Raw genomic sequence first — 15,781 nt, forward strand, 5'->3', positions numbered from 1 at the left:
TTAAATGGTTAGGAACTTTAGAAAATATGGTAAAATAAGTTGTGTATTTTATATTGTTATTAAATGAAACTATTACACCATTTTCCTTGTTCAACTTCTCTAATAGATGTATGATATGATTAACTAACGTTTATTGATTTAGTATGATAAATGAAAAATCGAAATCAATCCAACCTATATACCCTAATTAAAATTATTAAATGTATTTCTTACTGGAGGTGGAAAAACACAAGATAATAAGGACGGGAAGTAGCTTTTATTTTTTGAAGAATTAACCTAGATAGTTGTTTACATAGCCGCTTAATTTAAAATGGTTGACTTGATGTACATTATTAATATATATTCATCTATAATGTGTAAATGTTTACTCGATATATAATTCATGTATACCGACTAGAAAAGTAAATACTTAGTTAATTCGACCAGTTTGTGTGAAGTTCCCATTTTCATTTTGTTAAAGACACCTTCTCCTTGAATGGCATAATTAACATTATTCAGGAACTCAGGTTAACATATGGTAATAATAGTGCATAATATATAATTATTTGGACTTAATGTAACATCATATGCCAGAGACCAAATGATACAAGTACACAAGAGGTTGCATAAAGCCAATCCCTGGGAACAGTGAATCATAGAGTCTTTCTGATAGTCCGCATCTTTATAGACATGTCTATTTCACTAAACCTCTCTTCCACACATCTCGTCTAGAGCACCTTGTTTTTACTAGTTAATCCGTAGCCGAATGAAAAGAGAGGTTCATAGGAGTTCTGTTCTTGATGCAGGGGTAATTGATCTACACTTTTAAACCATGTCATAGGGAGCCTTCCATGGAATTCAAAATCTCCGAAAATGACATCAGTGATACCAGTTCCCTCGGTACCCGGTAACCATGCAGCAACAAAGGCCTCCATTTTCTCCAGAATCGAAGGCTCTATATATAAAGGCCTTCCGGAGATCAATATCACCAATGTTGGAACTCTGCCTGCAACCAAGCTTATTAGTTCTTCTCCGCCAAGAGGAATTCTGAGGTCTTGGCTGTCTCCACCGCTTTCGCAATAGGGAGGTTCACCAACAACTACAATGGAATAAGAGAAGTCTTGAATTGCAAAGGTGTCTGGTGACGGATTTTCCTCATATACCAGTTCTGTTTCCCCTCTAACAGCATCTTTAATAGCTTCCAGAATAGTTGTACCTACAACAAATTATCCATTTTAAGTAGTAAATGATCCATGATTAATAGTGGTAAACTATAGTTCAGAGATGCATTATATTATCATAGGCCTATTGAGAAAACTGAGCTCATTATCAAAAGGACTCAACGCATGTCTAATCCCAATCCTCGTCCTTATTGAGGTTCCTAAGGGCAGCCAAGTGCACTAAGTTTGTGTTTTGAGCATGGTCCGCAGAAGGACCGGACTACATTGGGTCTATTGAGGTTCCTAGTACATCAAGATCTTTGCGCAAGGCTAACAAGAGTACTCACTAGCTTACATAAATCTATATGTCATACAAAATTATGCTATCAGCTGGCGATATCAGGCATTTTATGACATTATCGCTTAACATTTCTTGCGAGAAAACAATCAATTGAAACCATGTAAGAAAGAAGGAAAGAAAGATTCTACTCTAAACTAGAATGCTCTGGTTGTATGAAAGTCTACCAAATACCCCAGGAAGTAAGTAATAACTGATGCCATCTTTCCATTACTCTCTCTGTTTCATTTAATATGGTGGTGCTTGGCTGGGCACAAAGTTAAAGAAAAACAAAAGACTTTCTACGCATACCAAAAGTACCCATAAAACTCGTGAACTAAAACATGTCAAATATTTCTATATCTATAGGAGTATGTCACTAAGAGTAAAATGGGGAACTTAAAAGTTAAAGAGTTTTCACAATATAGAAAGGTGACAAATATGAAAGTGTCATATAAACTAGAGCAGAGGAAGCATTACTTACCAATCGTGATTCTTCCGCCCATTCCTTTCCATGTTTTAGTCCACCCTCCGCATTGAAATCCAAGGTCATCAGCATGTTTTCCTGCTACAAGAATTCTCTTTGCCTTTCTATCTAGCGGAAGAAATGGTTTTGTTACATCCTTCCCATTCTTTAGAAGAACCAGTGATTTGCGAACTGCTTCACGTGCTAATTCACGATGTTGCTGAAACAATTATCAGAATGGTAAAAACTACCATGAAGCATCTGCACTGATACATGCACATAACTCCTCTCTCTCTCCTACATTCTTTAAAATGTATAATTTTACGAACAAACAGAATTAGCAGTATATAGATTGTAAAAACAGGTAAAACAGTTTGCCAACTCACATAATTTAACCTTTTTTTTTGTTTTTTGATAACCGAGAAATCCGTCTGTGACCCGCCCTTTGGACCAATCACAGCCTTCTAAACTCGGTGGATAATGGGCCCGCCCTTCACATAATTTAACTTTTGTAAGGGCAATGCAAAGCTATGTTGCTCAGACTTGAGTGTTGGGTACCCCATATGGGTGTGCATCTAGAGGTCGGACTCTTCGTCACAGAACTTTTAGGATTTGGGGGTATGAATCCGAGAGCTGATACGGGAAGTGGGATACGGCCAATAAACGTATATTTTTACACTATATAAAGTATATATTTCGATTAATTAAAGGTATTGAATTAAAGCTAATAAAATTTAATTCTTTATAAACACATAATGTTTTATTCATGAGAGATCTCATGAAATAGCCAATCAATCTATCCTTCTCGGTCATAGATGTAGTCAAAGCATCCAATATGAGTTGACCAAATCCCATGTGGATCCCACACCCACACTAATGTCACGTCAACAGGGGTGCGGCAATCATTTTGAAAAGTCCCGTGCAACATAGATGCAAAGAAGATGTTCACTTTGATGTCAAGATAAAAAGCAGAATAGTTCAGATAGTAGGTCAAACAAATAAAACTTATGAAGGTCTTATTTAATGCCAAAATTCAAGATAAATATTTTGACACTATCTGTCAAAATAAAGGACAAGATGGACTTACATTACAACCAACAGTATCCAACAATGACCTATCACTCAAAGGGTTCTCAAAAGCTCCGGAAACAAACTTAACTCTCAGGATCCTTTCAACAGCATCATCAATTCTGGTCATTCGAATCTCCCCAGATTCCACAAGATATTTCAAATGATCGAGAAATAATTGATACCGAAAAGGAACCATCACCTGCAAAAAGTTTAACAGACAGTAAGAACAGAAATAACTCATGCAAAGACAGAATAACTCTTAAAACATGGTTTTATGTACCATGTCAATCCCTGCATTAATTGCTGCCAAAATACTTTGGTCATAGTTAGATCCATGAGGATGGAAAAATCGGTCAAGTCCTTCGGAATCAGAAATAACAAAGCCCTACAAGAGTTAGCATTCAGATTCTTGCCGTGTATGTGATCATTAAGCCAATCATATTCTAACAACTTGACAAACAAATAGAACATCAGTGCATAGCATTTCATTCAAATCGAGGAAAAATATAAATAACCAATAACCAAATTCCATGCAACCAGATTCAAATTAAAGAGAGACATCGTTTCTCTCATCCCCTTACCTTACCTTTACTTTTCTTTTTTTGGTTTCCCACCCAGTGTCCGGTACCCACATTGGAGCCCGACTAAATCCGGAATCGCCTTTGTTAGGGACTCCATACCCAAGGGGACTCGAACCCGAGACCTCTTGGTTAACAATGAAGGAGTACTTACCACTCTCATCCCCTTACCTACTCCTTCATAAGTTGAAGCAAAAACATTGAAACAAGTTTTTACACTTTCGGCTTGGTGAAGTTTTAACCAAGTAGAACCAACTCCAAGCCACATGAATTTTTCCAGCTCTTTGTAAGAGAATCTTTTGTGTTTGCTGAATACGAAGTCCAAAACATGTTTGGGCTTCAAACCAAAATTTGATTAGTTTTCTACATTGTTTTTAAAGAACAATACCGAGTAAAAATGGGCCCTGAAACTCAGCTTTTTGGAACCGCAATATGTTCAATCACTTCCCCCCCCTACTAAGCATGGTAGGCAATGAGAAAAGCATCTGACAATCTAGAGGATTTTTATGTTGAACTAATGGTCCAAAATTTGGACTCCAAATGAACCATAGAGCATTAAGAGAACAGGCAATCCTTACCTTAAATCCGAGCTTCCCTTTCAAAACTTCAGTAAGAAGAAAGTGGCTAGAATGCAGGTGGCTTCCATTCCATTTAGAGTAGGATGCCATTACTGTGCAAACTCCCTGAGAAATACAGTCAATATAAGGGGCAATATGTATTCTCTCTAGATCATCATACGATGATATGGTATTTCCCTCATTTATACCTCGGTCAGTACCCCCATCTCCAACAAAGTGCTTTGCACAGGCAACAACCTTGTCTCTGGAGTAAAATTCATCAATCAGTCCAAAGAGATCCTTGCCATTAGGAGAACAAATAATACAAAAGTAGAAAGCTATAGAAATATCTGACGAATGATCAACAATAAGGTAGTAATAGCTAAGACACGCTTTTCAACACTGATTTTTTATTTTCAACTCTAGCTATGCTTCTACTTTTCCTTCCCTAATGACTTTTCTTCTGAAAATTGCAACATGTGGAATAGCATTTGAATGCACATAAGACTTAAGAGTATAGGTTGTAAAATACAAGAGAAATACATTTTATATATATTCAGAGAAGCGTACAAAATTTTGGAATTTGTTTTAGGGCAACTTCTACTACCTTCCAGCTAGAAAAGGATAGTTTTGGGGGTATCCAGGAGGTGGTTGCCCTTGCAAGCCTGTGACAATTGAGGTCATCTTCCTAATAAGTTCGGTGTCTTCTCCATAACTCTCATAGCATCTTCCCCACCTGGGATCTCTACATACCTGTTTCACATTATTTAAATGAGGAAGTCAAGATGCCTCAAGACAATAGAGTTATAAAGAGATAACAACTAGAGAGATATTGCTTAGCACCAGCTTGGTACTACGTAGTTTCTCTTTATCAATATACAAGCTGCTTACCTTCTCAAACAAACAAACAAAAAACAAGTACTACTTCTAGAGAGATCGCAGTTACGAGGGACTGGGAACATAACAATCTTAACCAAGAATTCCCAAAAAGAAAAACGACAAATCATGTTTTTCTTGTCTCAGTTAGCAACATACTACTCCCTTTGTCTCAATTTGTTTGTCCTACTTTTCTTTTTAGTCCATTTCAAAAAGAAAGTATCTTTTCTTTTTTGGCAACTCTTTCATTTTCACTTTCCACATGGCATGTTTAAGACGACAAGATTAAAGGGCATTTTTGTACATTATATATATCCTTAGCTCAAGACCACAAGATTCAAAAGTCTTCTCAACTTTCTTAAACTCAATGCCAAGTCAAAACCTAACAAATAATTTGTAACGGAAGGGCTAATTAAGAATTCAAATTATAAACTTTGATGTGATACTTAGGAGAATCCTTTTTCTATCTTGCTCTAAGTGTATATATGTCCAATGTCTCATGTTTCCTTTACTTCATTCATCCATGAAATTGACCTAATACAAAGACAATAAAGGGACAAGTAACACGTTCAACTTACAGCAACACAGGGAGCAAAAGTATAGTTAATGCCACAAGCCCTGACTTCAAGAGCAGTCACAATCCCAATCTTCTGAACCAAATCTGCATCTCTGCTCGACATTTATCTAATTTAGGTCTTGATCTTAAATGCCAATTATCAATAAGAAATTGGTAATAAAGATCAAAGCTTGACATTAATTCAACCTGGTGGCTCCAAGGCCCACATTTTGTGGAAAAATGGTAGCACCATAAACATTGTTATTGCCATGAATAGCGTCAACTCCATAAAGAAGCGGAATCCCAAGCCGTGATTCCAGCGCAGCCTTTTGAAATCTGTCAACCATATCTGCCCAAGCTTCCGATGGGGCATCCTCAAATGGTGCACTGCCTCCAACACTGAGTATACTCCCTGCGCCATGAAAAAGGTTCAAATAAATTTCAGCCAAGAAATTTGTCACAATTCCAGAACATCTTAGGCCCGGGAATAGAATCCTCTATACCTGTTCCTCTCCATTTAGGTCCAATTCGTCTTATAAGTGTTCTCAAAGTCCCAATCTTATCCTAAATACATAGCTAGTTTAATACCAACCAGTTAGTATCACCTAAAAGAGTCATTTATATGCATTCCACTTTATTCAGTTCATTTCAATTCAAAATAAAAGATTCTCTGAATCTCACACTTGTCCCTCTACATGAATAACTAGCTTAACCCAACTAAATGTATCCTATATACCCGTCCACTCTATTCAAGTCCATTTCATTCCAATGCTAAATAAGGGGTTAACTAAATCTCACACTTACCCAACTAGGTAGAACCACCTTAGTTTTTATTAGGCAGTTACAACAACAACATACCAAATGTAATCCCACCAAGTGGGATCTGGGGAGGGTAGAGTGTGCTCAGACCTTACCCTACCTCATAGAGATAGAGAGGTTGTTTCCGATAAACACTTAAATAAAGCCTGCCAAACAGTTTGCAAACAGAGATAAATGCTTATAAGACAGTTAGTAACGCCTAAATGAATCAATTTATGAGGACTCATTCTATACACGGACATGTAAAAAGATATTTGCACAATCAGGTCATTGCATGTAACTCTACTTAATAATCATTCATCGGTAACCTATGACAAATGGTAAGCAACCCAATGTAACAGGTTAAATTACACTGATTGTGCAAAAATCCTTTACCTCGTCAGTGTATATAACTTAAACCCGTTATTTATCTCGATTCTTCTCTATCCAGGTTGATTTCATTCAATACTAAATAAAGGGCTCAAAATATCACACTTATATCTACACCAACAACTCATTTAATCTATCACCTTAACTGGAGTGGACTTAGCACTTCAGGCCAAACTCAATAGCTTTTATCCAAATTTCGTTTTTGCCTGCTGAATATGTATAATTGACTAATTTAGAACTCAATACCTTAACAACAACAACAACAACATACCCAGTGAAATCCTACTCATGGGGTCTAGGGAGAGTAGAGTGTAAGCATGTTTCACCACTACCTCGTAAAGATAGAGAGGTTGTTTCTGAAAGACCCTCAGCTCAAGAGCACAATACTAATATAAGAGCAAAATAGTGCAGTAGCACAAACACAAAAAACAAATGATGATGATAGATATCAAAAACTAGAACTACTTATACGGCTAGTAGCACGACAGACACCAACAAGCCTAAACCCTCAAAAGCAAGGCACTTCTCAACTACCTACTAACCTACAACTCATAAACTTAAATGAACTAAATTTCCCGAACTCATAAGCTTCAAATCCCGACTCCGCCTCAAAATCCATCAGTACCATTCTATTTTTATTTTTTAGGGCAAAGAGGAAAAAAAAGGCATACCTATAGAAAGGTCAGTAATGACAGAGGGGGTAGCAACACTGCGTTCAATCTGAGCCATTTGGCCTATTTTTTCTTCAAGTGTCATCCGAGATAACAAATCTTGTACTCTTTCCTCAATAAGAGCTGATGGGTTCTTATACACAAAATCCATTTCTGCTTTACAAGTATTCAACAAAAAAGTTGAGATTTTTCTTAAATATTTGTGTTAATAGTAATTGGGAAAGAACTTAAAAGTGGGATTATTGAGAAATGAAGAAAATGGTGATAAGTGGAATAGCCATTAACGCTCTCTGCAAGTTAAACTTAGAGGATGAAGAAAGAAAGAAAGAAAGAAAGGTAGAGTGTCTCCAAATTGAAGTGAAAAGTGCACAGAAATACAAACATTTGTCTTTTAGGAAGAAGACAAAATTACAAAGAAAGAATCTGTACACGTGTCCGAGAAAATTTTGTCGGTATTTTTGTATTAGTTAATTATTATAATAAGGGAAAAATGATAAATATACTCCGAACTATCGTAAATGATATGTAGATACCCCGTCATACTTTTGGGACATTGATGCATCTGTCGTCCAAAAACTAGAGCATATATATCATTTATACTAACGGACATACACGTGTTATAATCTTATCCGCTGATCGACATTTATTAAATATCGAATCGACGGATAAGATTGTTCCACGTGTCCCTATTTAGTCTTCTGTTAGAGTGACGGCAGGAGCACCAATGTCCCAAAAATATGACGGATAACATCTACATATCATTTACGATAGTTCGGGGGTATATTTGTCTTTTTTCCCTTATATTAAAAATAGTTGTCTCATATTAGTTATTCACTTTACTAAATCAAGAAAGCATTAATTATTTTTTTTCCTATATTAACCTTGTAGTTAATTCTTTTTTAAAGTGTTCACATTTATTTGTAAAATTTCAAAAAGTTTTTTTTAGGGGTGGATTAGTAAATTATCTTCTTATTTATGATTTTCTTAAGCACCGTGCAAAAAAAGTGATCAACTAATATAGGACGGAGGGAGTAGGTGACTTCCGTCATGATCAATTTTGGATTATCATGTAAGAAGCATGTGTTTATATGTTCAATTTTATACAAGTCTAAGTGTCTACTTGATCCAAAGTTAGAAGACATAAATGTCAGCTAAAATTAAGTTAAAAGGGGGTGTTATGTATTATCCCTTATAAGAAAAGGTAAATAAATGGTAAAAAAAATATCAAAACAAACAATTGTCTCTGGACATAAGTTTATATTTTCATATCATAAGTATGATACAATAAGCTGCTTTTAATAGTAATACTAAATTGAAAAAATTACAAGGTATGACTAATTATATTAATACAATTTAAAACAGGGAAAAAAGACAAATATACACCTGAACTATCGTAAATAATATGTAGATACCCTCCGTTATACTTTTGGGACATTGTTGCTCTTATCGTCAAAAAACTAGAGCATATATGCCCTTCACTCTAACGGAAGACTAAATATGGACACGTGACGCAATCTTATATGTCGATCCGATATTTAATAAATGTCGGGTCGATGAATAAGATTATGACATGTGTATGTCCTTTAGTATAAAGGGTATATATGCTCTAATTTTTGGAGGTCAGGGGTATCAATGTCCCAAAAGTATGACGAATGGTATTTGCATACCATTTACGATAGTTCGGAGGTATATTTGTCATTTTTTCACTTTAAAATAATTGCAAGTCGTACCTACTCTAAAATTTTTAATAGTTCCGCTATGCACAAATTCATAAGGCGAGGTGAAAATAGTTTTTTTCTGCAAATCGCCCTCACATATTAGTCTAATAATTATTTTCAACACTATTAGGTCACATCTGCATATAAAATTTCATAAAAAAGTGAAATTAGTAACATATGAATTAGTGCAGGTTACCTGCTACAAACATGTTTTCAATGTCATTCTCTATAAATTACATCCTAAAATACTATACAACAATAAATTTCCTCTTGACTCTCCTATGTGTATACATCAAACTTCATAGAGCTCCTATACACCAAGTATCTTACAAATTAAAAATTTGAGTTACACAATTAAGGAGTCTCATGGGAAAAGAAGAAACAAACTATGTTGTTCGAACTCTCCTAAAATATCCGTCGACATTTTTGAAGAGTCTGAACAATATAGAAAACAAGTACATGTTAACTATCCCATTATTAGTCTTTAGCCTTTTCTTTACTATCTATTTTTTCACTATGTGTTTCCTTTGATGCTGCAGAATTACCCTTCTCTGAAGTTTGTTCACTTGCACTAATAGGAGTGACTAAAATTTCATTCTTGTTAGTTGAAGTGGATGAAAAATTTGTAACATCACTTGACTTTTGTTGTTTGCTGGTGTTGTTGGAAGACACCATAGTGGTCTTGTTTGGTGATTCTTCATGAGACTTCCCTTCATCATTGAATGGTTTCTGCTCAACATTGCAAAACCAAAAGGAAATTAAAAGTTTCATTTTGTAGCTTGAAGTCAACGACAAAGTCAGAAATTTCTCTAAGGGTGTTCCAAATTCAATATGGATAATGAATTTACACAGAGTGTAATTTACACACACTGTGCTCTTTAACTCGTTGTAGCAGGTTGTCTGCCTTATTTTTCAGATAACTAGTTCAACTTATTATGGACAGCTACATGTAGTTAACTATATAAACGTACCGTTTTAGCATCTGCATGATGAAGTTGGTCTGATGCAGACTCAACCAACAAAATTCTAGACATTCTTGGACTTGGACTTTCACCTGTTTGTTCCTCCCTGTCAAAGTTCAACAGAGGGCCTTGACCTGTTGAGGACTTTGGTTTGAGTACGGACTTTGGTGATGATGAACAACTCGAGGCTGTAGGGACTTCTCGGATTGTAGATTGTAAGCTGATTGAGTCTTGATTGACAGATCTCTCCGATGGAATTCCAGGTATCGGATCCTAAGTTACATTAAAAAAACAAACAATACTTGAAATTTCAAACGTTCTATAAGTGAGAAACTGGAAAGAAAATGTTGTTTCTATTAGGTTTGTTACGCAGAACTTGAAAATGCAGGTGCAATTACATTTTTCTGTCTGCCAAAAGACACTGCTATACTGACGTTCATTATTTTTATCCAGTTCGTACAAATTACTAACTATACATGATAATACATCTTTTCTGCCTTTAACAAGTCGATACACAACTAAACTTTGACAAAGAGTACTGTTTGCATGCTGGATTTCAACTTCTATCAATTAATTTAACCTGGAGTTGATTTCTCAGATGGTCACTTAAATAGTAGTTATTATCTCATAAAGTCACTTTCTTTTTGTTGAAGAAAGGTGACTTTCTAAGATAATAACTATTAGTTGAGTAACCATCAGAGAAATCAACTCATTTAACTTGCATAATCTAATCATTGTCAAATTCATTAAATCACCAAACCTGCATTCTTTTCTGTTCTTCAGAAGTCGAGGAGCCTTCACTTGGTGAGAACTTTGGTTGAATCATAGTATTTGGATAGGGGGATGAAGTAGAGGCATTCGAAACTTGTTCAACCACCAAATCACGTGGTGATGATGATGATGCTTGTGAATCATCAAAACTCTGGCTAATTGTAGAAAAAACTTCTTCAATAGGCTGTTTACCACCATTATCGCGAAGTGTTTCCTCAATGTCATTTCTAGGAAGAGACTTTGAATTTTCTGCAGACTTCTGTGTCTCCGGATGTGGCACTGAGTTTTGCACTGTCGGATTGCTTAACTTAAGTGTTGAGCTCCGAGTAGTGGTTGGATCACAACTTTCAGCAGTTACTTCATCTGGCAGCTTATTTTTTAGGTTGCGTGTGTCTACTTGTTGAGCCTCCAAATTTGAATTAGATCCTTGATCAATGGAAAATGTTGGTTGCGAAACAGACTTAGACGATGATGTACTAGAAGAGGCTTCAAATGAGTGATGTCCTTGTCCAATAGTTGAAAATGCCACAGTTTCCCTATGTTGTTCGCTGGCACTGTCTAGAACGAGTGCAGCGACATCGTTCTCTTTGGCTGAAATTGAATTTTCTGTTTCTGAAGGTAATTCAGAAACTTGTAATGTTAAGTTGCTTAAACTAAGATCTGATTCCTGTGAAGCAATTGAATCTGATCTCTCACTGGATATGTTCACTAACCTATCATTTTGTAGCTGATCAATACTCGAAGAGGATCCATGTTCAATTAAGAAATTTGGTTGTAGAACAGATGTCGGTGATACTAGTGACGTTGATGCGAAAGGGAGTTGTTGTGCTGGAAATTCTGGTTGTAGTAATGAATCTTGAAATCTTTCACCAACTACAGAAAGTCCTTCCGGCCTACGCTGTTGATAACTACTGCTAGCTTGATTCCTGTCTGTCCTTGGAGGTGGAAATGAGCTTGAACCAGTGGAATACGGTTCAATTGTTCGTTCTGATGGAATATTTTGTTGCACATTATTCTCAGACATATGGAACCTCGAAAATCCAAATTCTACTATATCTTGTTCAGTGACCTCGCGTACTTCTCTGGAATTTGATTCATTTTCATCTACTCTAGCTAGGTGAGATGAAGACATCAGCATGTCTTCACTACTAGACGTTATAGCTTTTTCTATCTCCCCATCTATAGAAATCTCCTCACCCACGGATGAGCTCCCATCGTCTGTCAATGGAGGTGAACCGATTTCAGAAACCTCCACTTGCATGTCAGAAGCAATAGACTGGCCGGGAGTGTGATGCATAGGACGATTAGGATAGTATAAACGTTCGTCCTCTATCGTGTTCTCCAACAAGGATAAACCAGAAGGTGATGGATCACCTGATAAGTTCCTTAGAGCAGGAGAAGCAATAGACTTCAAGATTGCATCTTTGTCTATCTTATAGAATGGTTCATCATCTTCCGACGAAGATGATGAACTTACCCTATTGCTAATATCTTCCACTAGTACTGACTTTATCAGTACTTCACTACTGTCTTTTTCATCCTGGACTTCCCTACTATGATCTCCTTTATAGACCACGTTCATCTCCGGTTCGGATGCTTGAGATGGTACTTCTTCAACTACTCTATCATTATCTTCCTTACCTGCAATCAAATCACATTTGTTGAGTTTCATTTAAAGGAAGTATTGAAGGACAAAGGTCACCCTGAATAAGCTCGCGAACATTCTTGGTCTCAAGCCTGAGATAAAGGCGGAGGGTTGTGATAGGTTGACAGACAGCACTAGTTATATTTGTCATGTCAGCCCGAGGTGTTTAACTTATAAAACATGTCAAGTTTAAGGGGCTATCTAGGTACTCATCCAAAAAAGAATAGACGCGACATTTTACCTAACGGATGTCTTGATTTGGAACTTTCAGATGTCTCTGGAAACCATTGCCTGGACGGAAGATCAGAACGTTGAGTCCTTTCGCGCTGATCAAGATTCAAATCCCCTGGAAATGCAGTCCCCATACAGAAGCTTCCATGCCTGGATAACATCAACTCCTTCTGTTCCTGAGCTAACATGAACTCTTGCATAAAACTTCCACCTCTTACATTAGGCTTTTCTTCATGTTGATCATATGGAAGGTCAAAAGGATTCCGATTTGGTCCCATAATCGAAGGGGCTGAACCCGGGGTAGTTGAAAATTGATTAGTTGATTCTTTATGTTTTGGAATTAAAATTGAAGATATTGGAGGAAATGTTTCTTTGCAGCCTATATTCATCAATGATCTTCTAACCTGTAGGCTCAACATCTTTCGTGCTCGTCTTCGTGCCATTAAACTTTCCAATCTTCTAGTCCTTTCAATCTCAGAAAGTCCAAGATCCATGAGATTCTTTTGATCATCATCTTTCCATTGCACACCCTTATTTCTTGCCCCATCATATTCTGTTTCACCAAAACATTCTCTTTTTCTCTCATACATACAACTAAATGATTTAAAACATTTTCCACTTCCTTCATAAGAACAACCTGAATACTCAACAGGCCTTGAATTCTTGAAAATACTTGAGCTAGAAGAGCATTCATCACGATCATGACTTATCGAATGCACTTCCACCTCTCGTATATCTTTCAGTTTTTCTTCAATCAACGCGCCTTTATCAACAAAATCATCATGATAATGATCATCACTAAAAGGTATTCGAAAAGTTCCACCTTGTATAAACTCCTCAGCACCAGTTTCGATACATTTCTTGGATTTTCTTCGTCTAACAGATCTAGCTCGAAGAAAAGCCTTTCGTTTATTTTCAATGACATCTTCATCATGATGACTGATTATATTCCTAGAAGGTTTCGAATGATCAACATCTCTTTCGAAGTGTTTGAAACTTGGAATGCTAAAAAAGAGTATAAGAAGAATAGTGAAAAAGAACAAAAGGGGTAAGGAATATATGAAAAACCATGTGTTTGATGGTGAAAGAGCATAAAACAAGATGAAGAATAACAAAGTGAATGAAACAAATGGATGTTTTTTGGTAAAAGTGGAGGAAAATTCTATAGAATATTTGACATTTGTCCATATCAAACTACTAATATTGCTTGACTCAATAGCCATTTCTTTCTCAAATGTTGTATCATTAGGAAACTTTTTTCTAAAAATTTTCAATTATCTAAACAAAGATATAAACACAAAGAGACTCTCATCTTATTTAGTTTGATAAAGAAATATTCTTTTGAAGGATGATGGATGACAAGAAACTCTGAAGAAAATTGGACATGATGATGAAAAATAATGTCTTTTTTTAACCAAAGAAAAGTGGGATTGAGGAATTTTGTTCCTTTTTTGTTCTTGTTTGGTTAGTGATATCCTCTTATTTTAGAAATTCTCCACCATCCTTGCTCCTTATTTTTAGTGATAACTAGAGATTAGGATTTTAAATCTAACATATGCATAGTGTTTATGCACCTATTATTCTTTTCTTTTGTGACTAATTATGAGGAGCATCAATAAGGACTATGATAGGGAAGTCCAAAACTATATAAATCCTATATTAGCATATTGTAATACCAATATGAAAATCAAATTCTATATCTTGTAATAACCATAATAAATTACCATGCTCCACATTTATTATTGTCAACCGCTTCATACAGGGTAGCTTTATTAACTATACCATAAGTAGGTAGCTCTTTCCAAGGTATCCACTTTTTAGTCAAGTGCATAGGCATTCGCGGTTAGCTATGGGCTAGACATTACTAGCTCGGGAGAACACTGCAATATTGGCATCATCCATCCAAGGCACGATAGGCACAACGGGCACGAGGGGTGGTGAGTGTCTCTGACTAGGGGTGACAATTGAGCGGATTGGGTTAAATTTGGGTGGGTCAAAATGGGTCAAGACAATAAATGGATCAAGACCCAACCCAACCCAAATTTGTTTGGATCAAAACGGGTTAGTAACAGGTCATAACCCAACCCGCCCAATTTTTACTAAGTTTTAATAACTTTATTTGTTAGTATTTTATAAGCTTTTAGTATCTAATAAAATTATTTTTTTCTTTATTATAACTATATATAATATATAAAATCAAAAAAAAAGTTTTTTAATAATACTTTGACAAGATTTTTTAAAAATCAATTTAGGTTACATATCAACCCAATTTTTAATGGGTTGTATTGAAATGGATTGAGCTAACAAATGGACGAGTCAATAACCAACCCAAACCTAAATAGGTTGGATCGGATTGCGCGAGTTGAACTTGATTTTGCCACCCCTATCTCTGACCATTGACACAACTCAAGAAAAACCACATCCAAAAACTAGCTATTAAGGTGAGAAAGCCCAATGTTATATAAACCTCATATCAACAAATTGCAATATTAATGAGGAACTCAAGTAGTTTCATACCTTGCAATGATCCATAACTATCACTTAATATTTTTGCATGTTTGATAAAAAAATACATGTGAGAAATTTAAAATAAAACAAATTAGAAAATTACATTTTAATCTCAAATAAATTGAGATCGACGATATGAATCATCACTATGTCATTTAGAAAAAAAATCAAAAGTACATTATTTTTTATCTTTCTCCATCAATCAAATATGTCAATCCCATGCTAGCAAGGTCAAATCTCTTTTGATATCATACGACGATCAAGGTGGGAGAGTCTAAAATTATACAAGTCTTATATTTGCTTCTTATTAAGTCGATGAGGGTCGGACTCAAGTCTCATACTTTGTAATAGGATCATAACATACTATCACGCTCGTCATTCATCGTCCTCGATAGTTGCGCGTTAGACCATATCTAGCCCTAGGCCAACACTGCAATATTGATGTCATCATTCAAGGCACAGCGGACACAAAGAGTGGTAGGTGGCTCTAACAACACTAATACAATC

General features: G+C 35.8%; 2 protein-coding genes across 2 annotated transcripts; both read right to left on the bottom strand.

Moving 5' to 3' along the window:
- Positions 1-468: 468 nt before the first annotated feature.
- On the bottom strand, positions 469-7,787 carry LOC102593436 (beta-glucosidase BoGH3B-like). Its single transcript, XM_006343977.2, has 9 exons — positions 7,440-7,787; positions 5,788-5,992; positions 5,603-5,693; positions 4,756-4,901; positions 4,170-4,413; positions 3,294-3,398; positions 3,030-3,212; positions 1,961-2,162; positions 469-1,195 (listed from the first exon to the last, which is right to left on the bottom strand). Exons 1-9 carry the CDS (start codon positions 7,588-7,590, stop codon positions 708-710), a joined length of 1,815 nt encoding a protein of 604 aa, XP_006344039.1. The 5' UTR covers positions 7,591-7,787; the 3' UTR covers positions 469-707.
- Positions 7,788-9,634: 1,847 nt separating this feature from the next.
- On the bottom strand, positions 9,635-14,603 carry LOC102595087 (mucin-17). The gene is made up of 5 exons (XM_006344050.1): positions 14,491-14,603; positions 12,777-13,771; positions 10,880-12,531; positions 10,129-10,392; positions 9,635-9,886 (listed from the first exon to the last, which is right to left on the bottom strand). Exons 1-5 carry the CDS (start codon positions 14,601-14,603, stop codon positions 9,635-9,637), a joined length of 3,276 nt encoding a protein of 1,091 aa, XP_006344112.1.
- Between the last annotated feature and the right edge of the window lie 1,178 nt (positions 14,604-15,781).

This window comes from Solanum tuberosum, unplaced genomic scaffold (genome assembly GCF_000226075.1).
Source record: "Solanum tuberosum cultivar DM 1-3 516 R44 unplaced genomic scaffold, SolTub_3.0 scf00052, whole genome shotgun sequence".
NCBI classification, from domain to species: domain Eukaryota; kingdom Viridiplantae; phylum Streptophyta; class Magnoliopsida; order Solanales; family Solanaceae; genus Solanum; species Solanum tuberosum.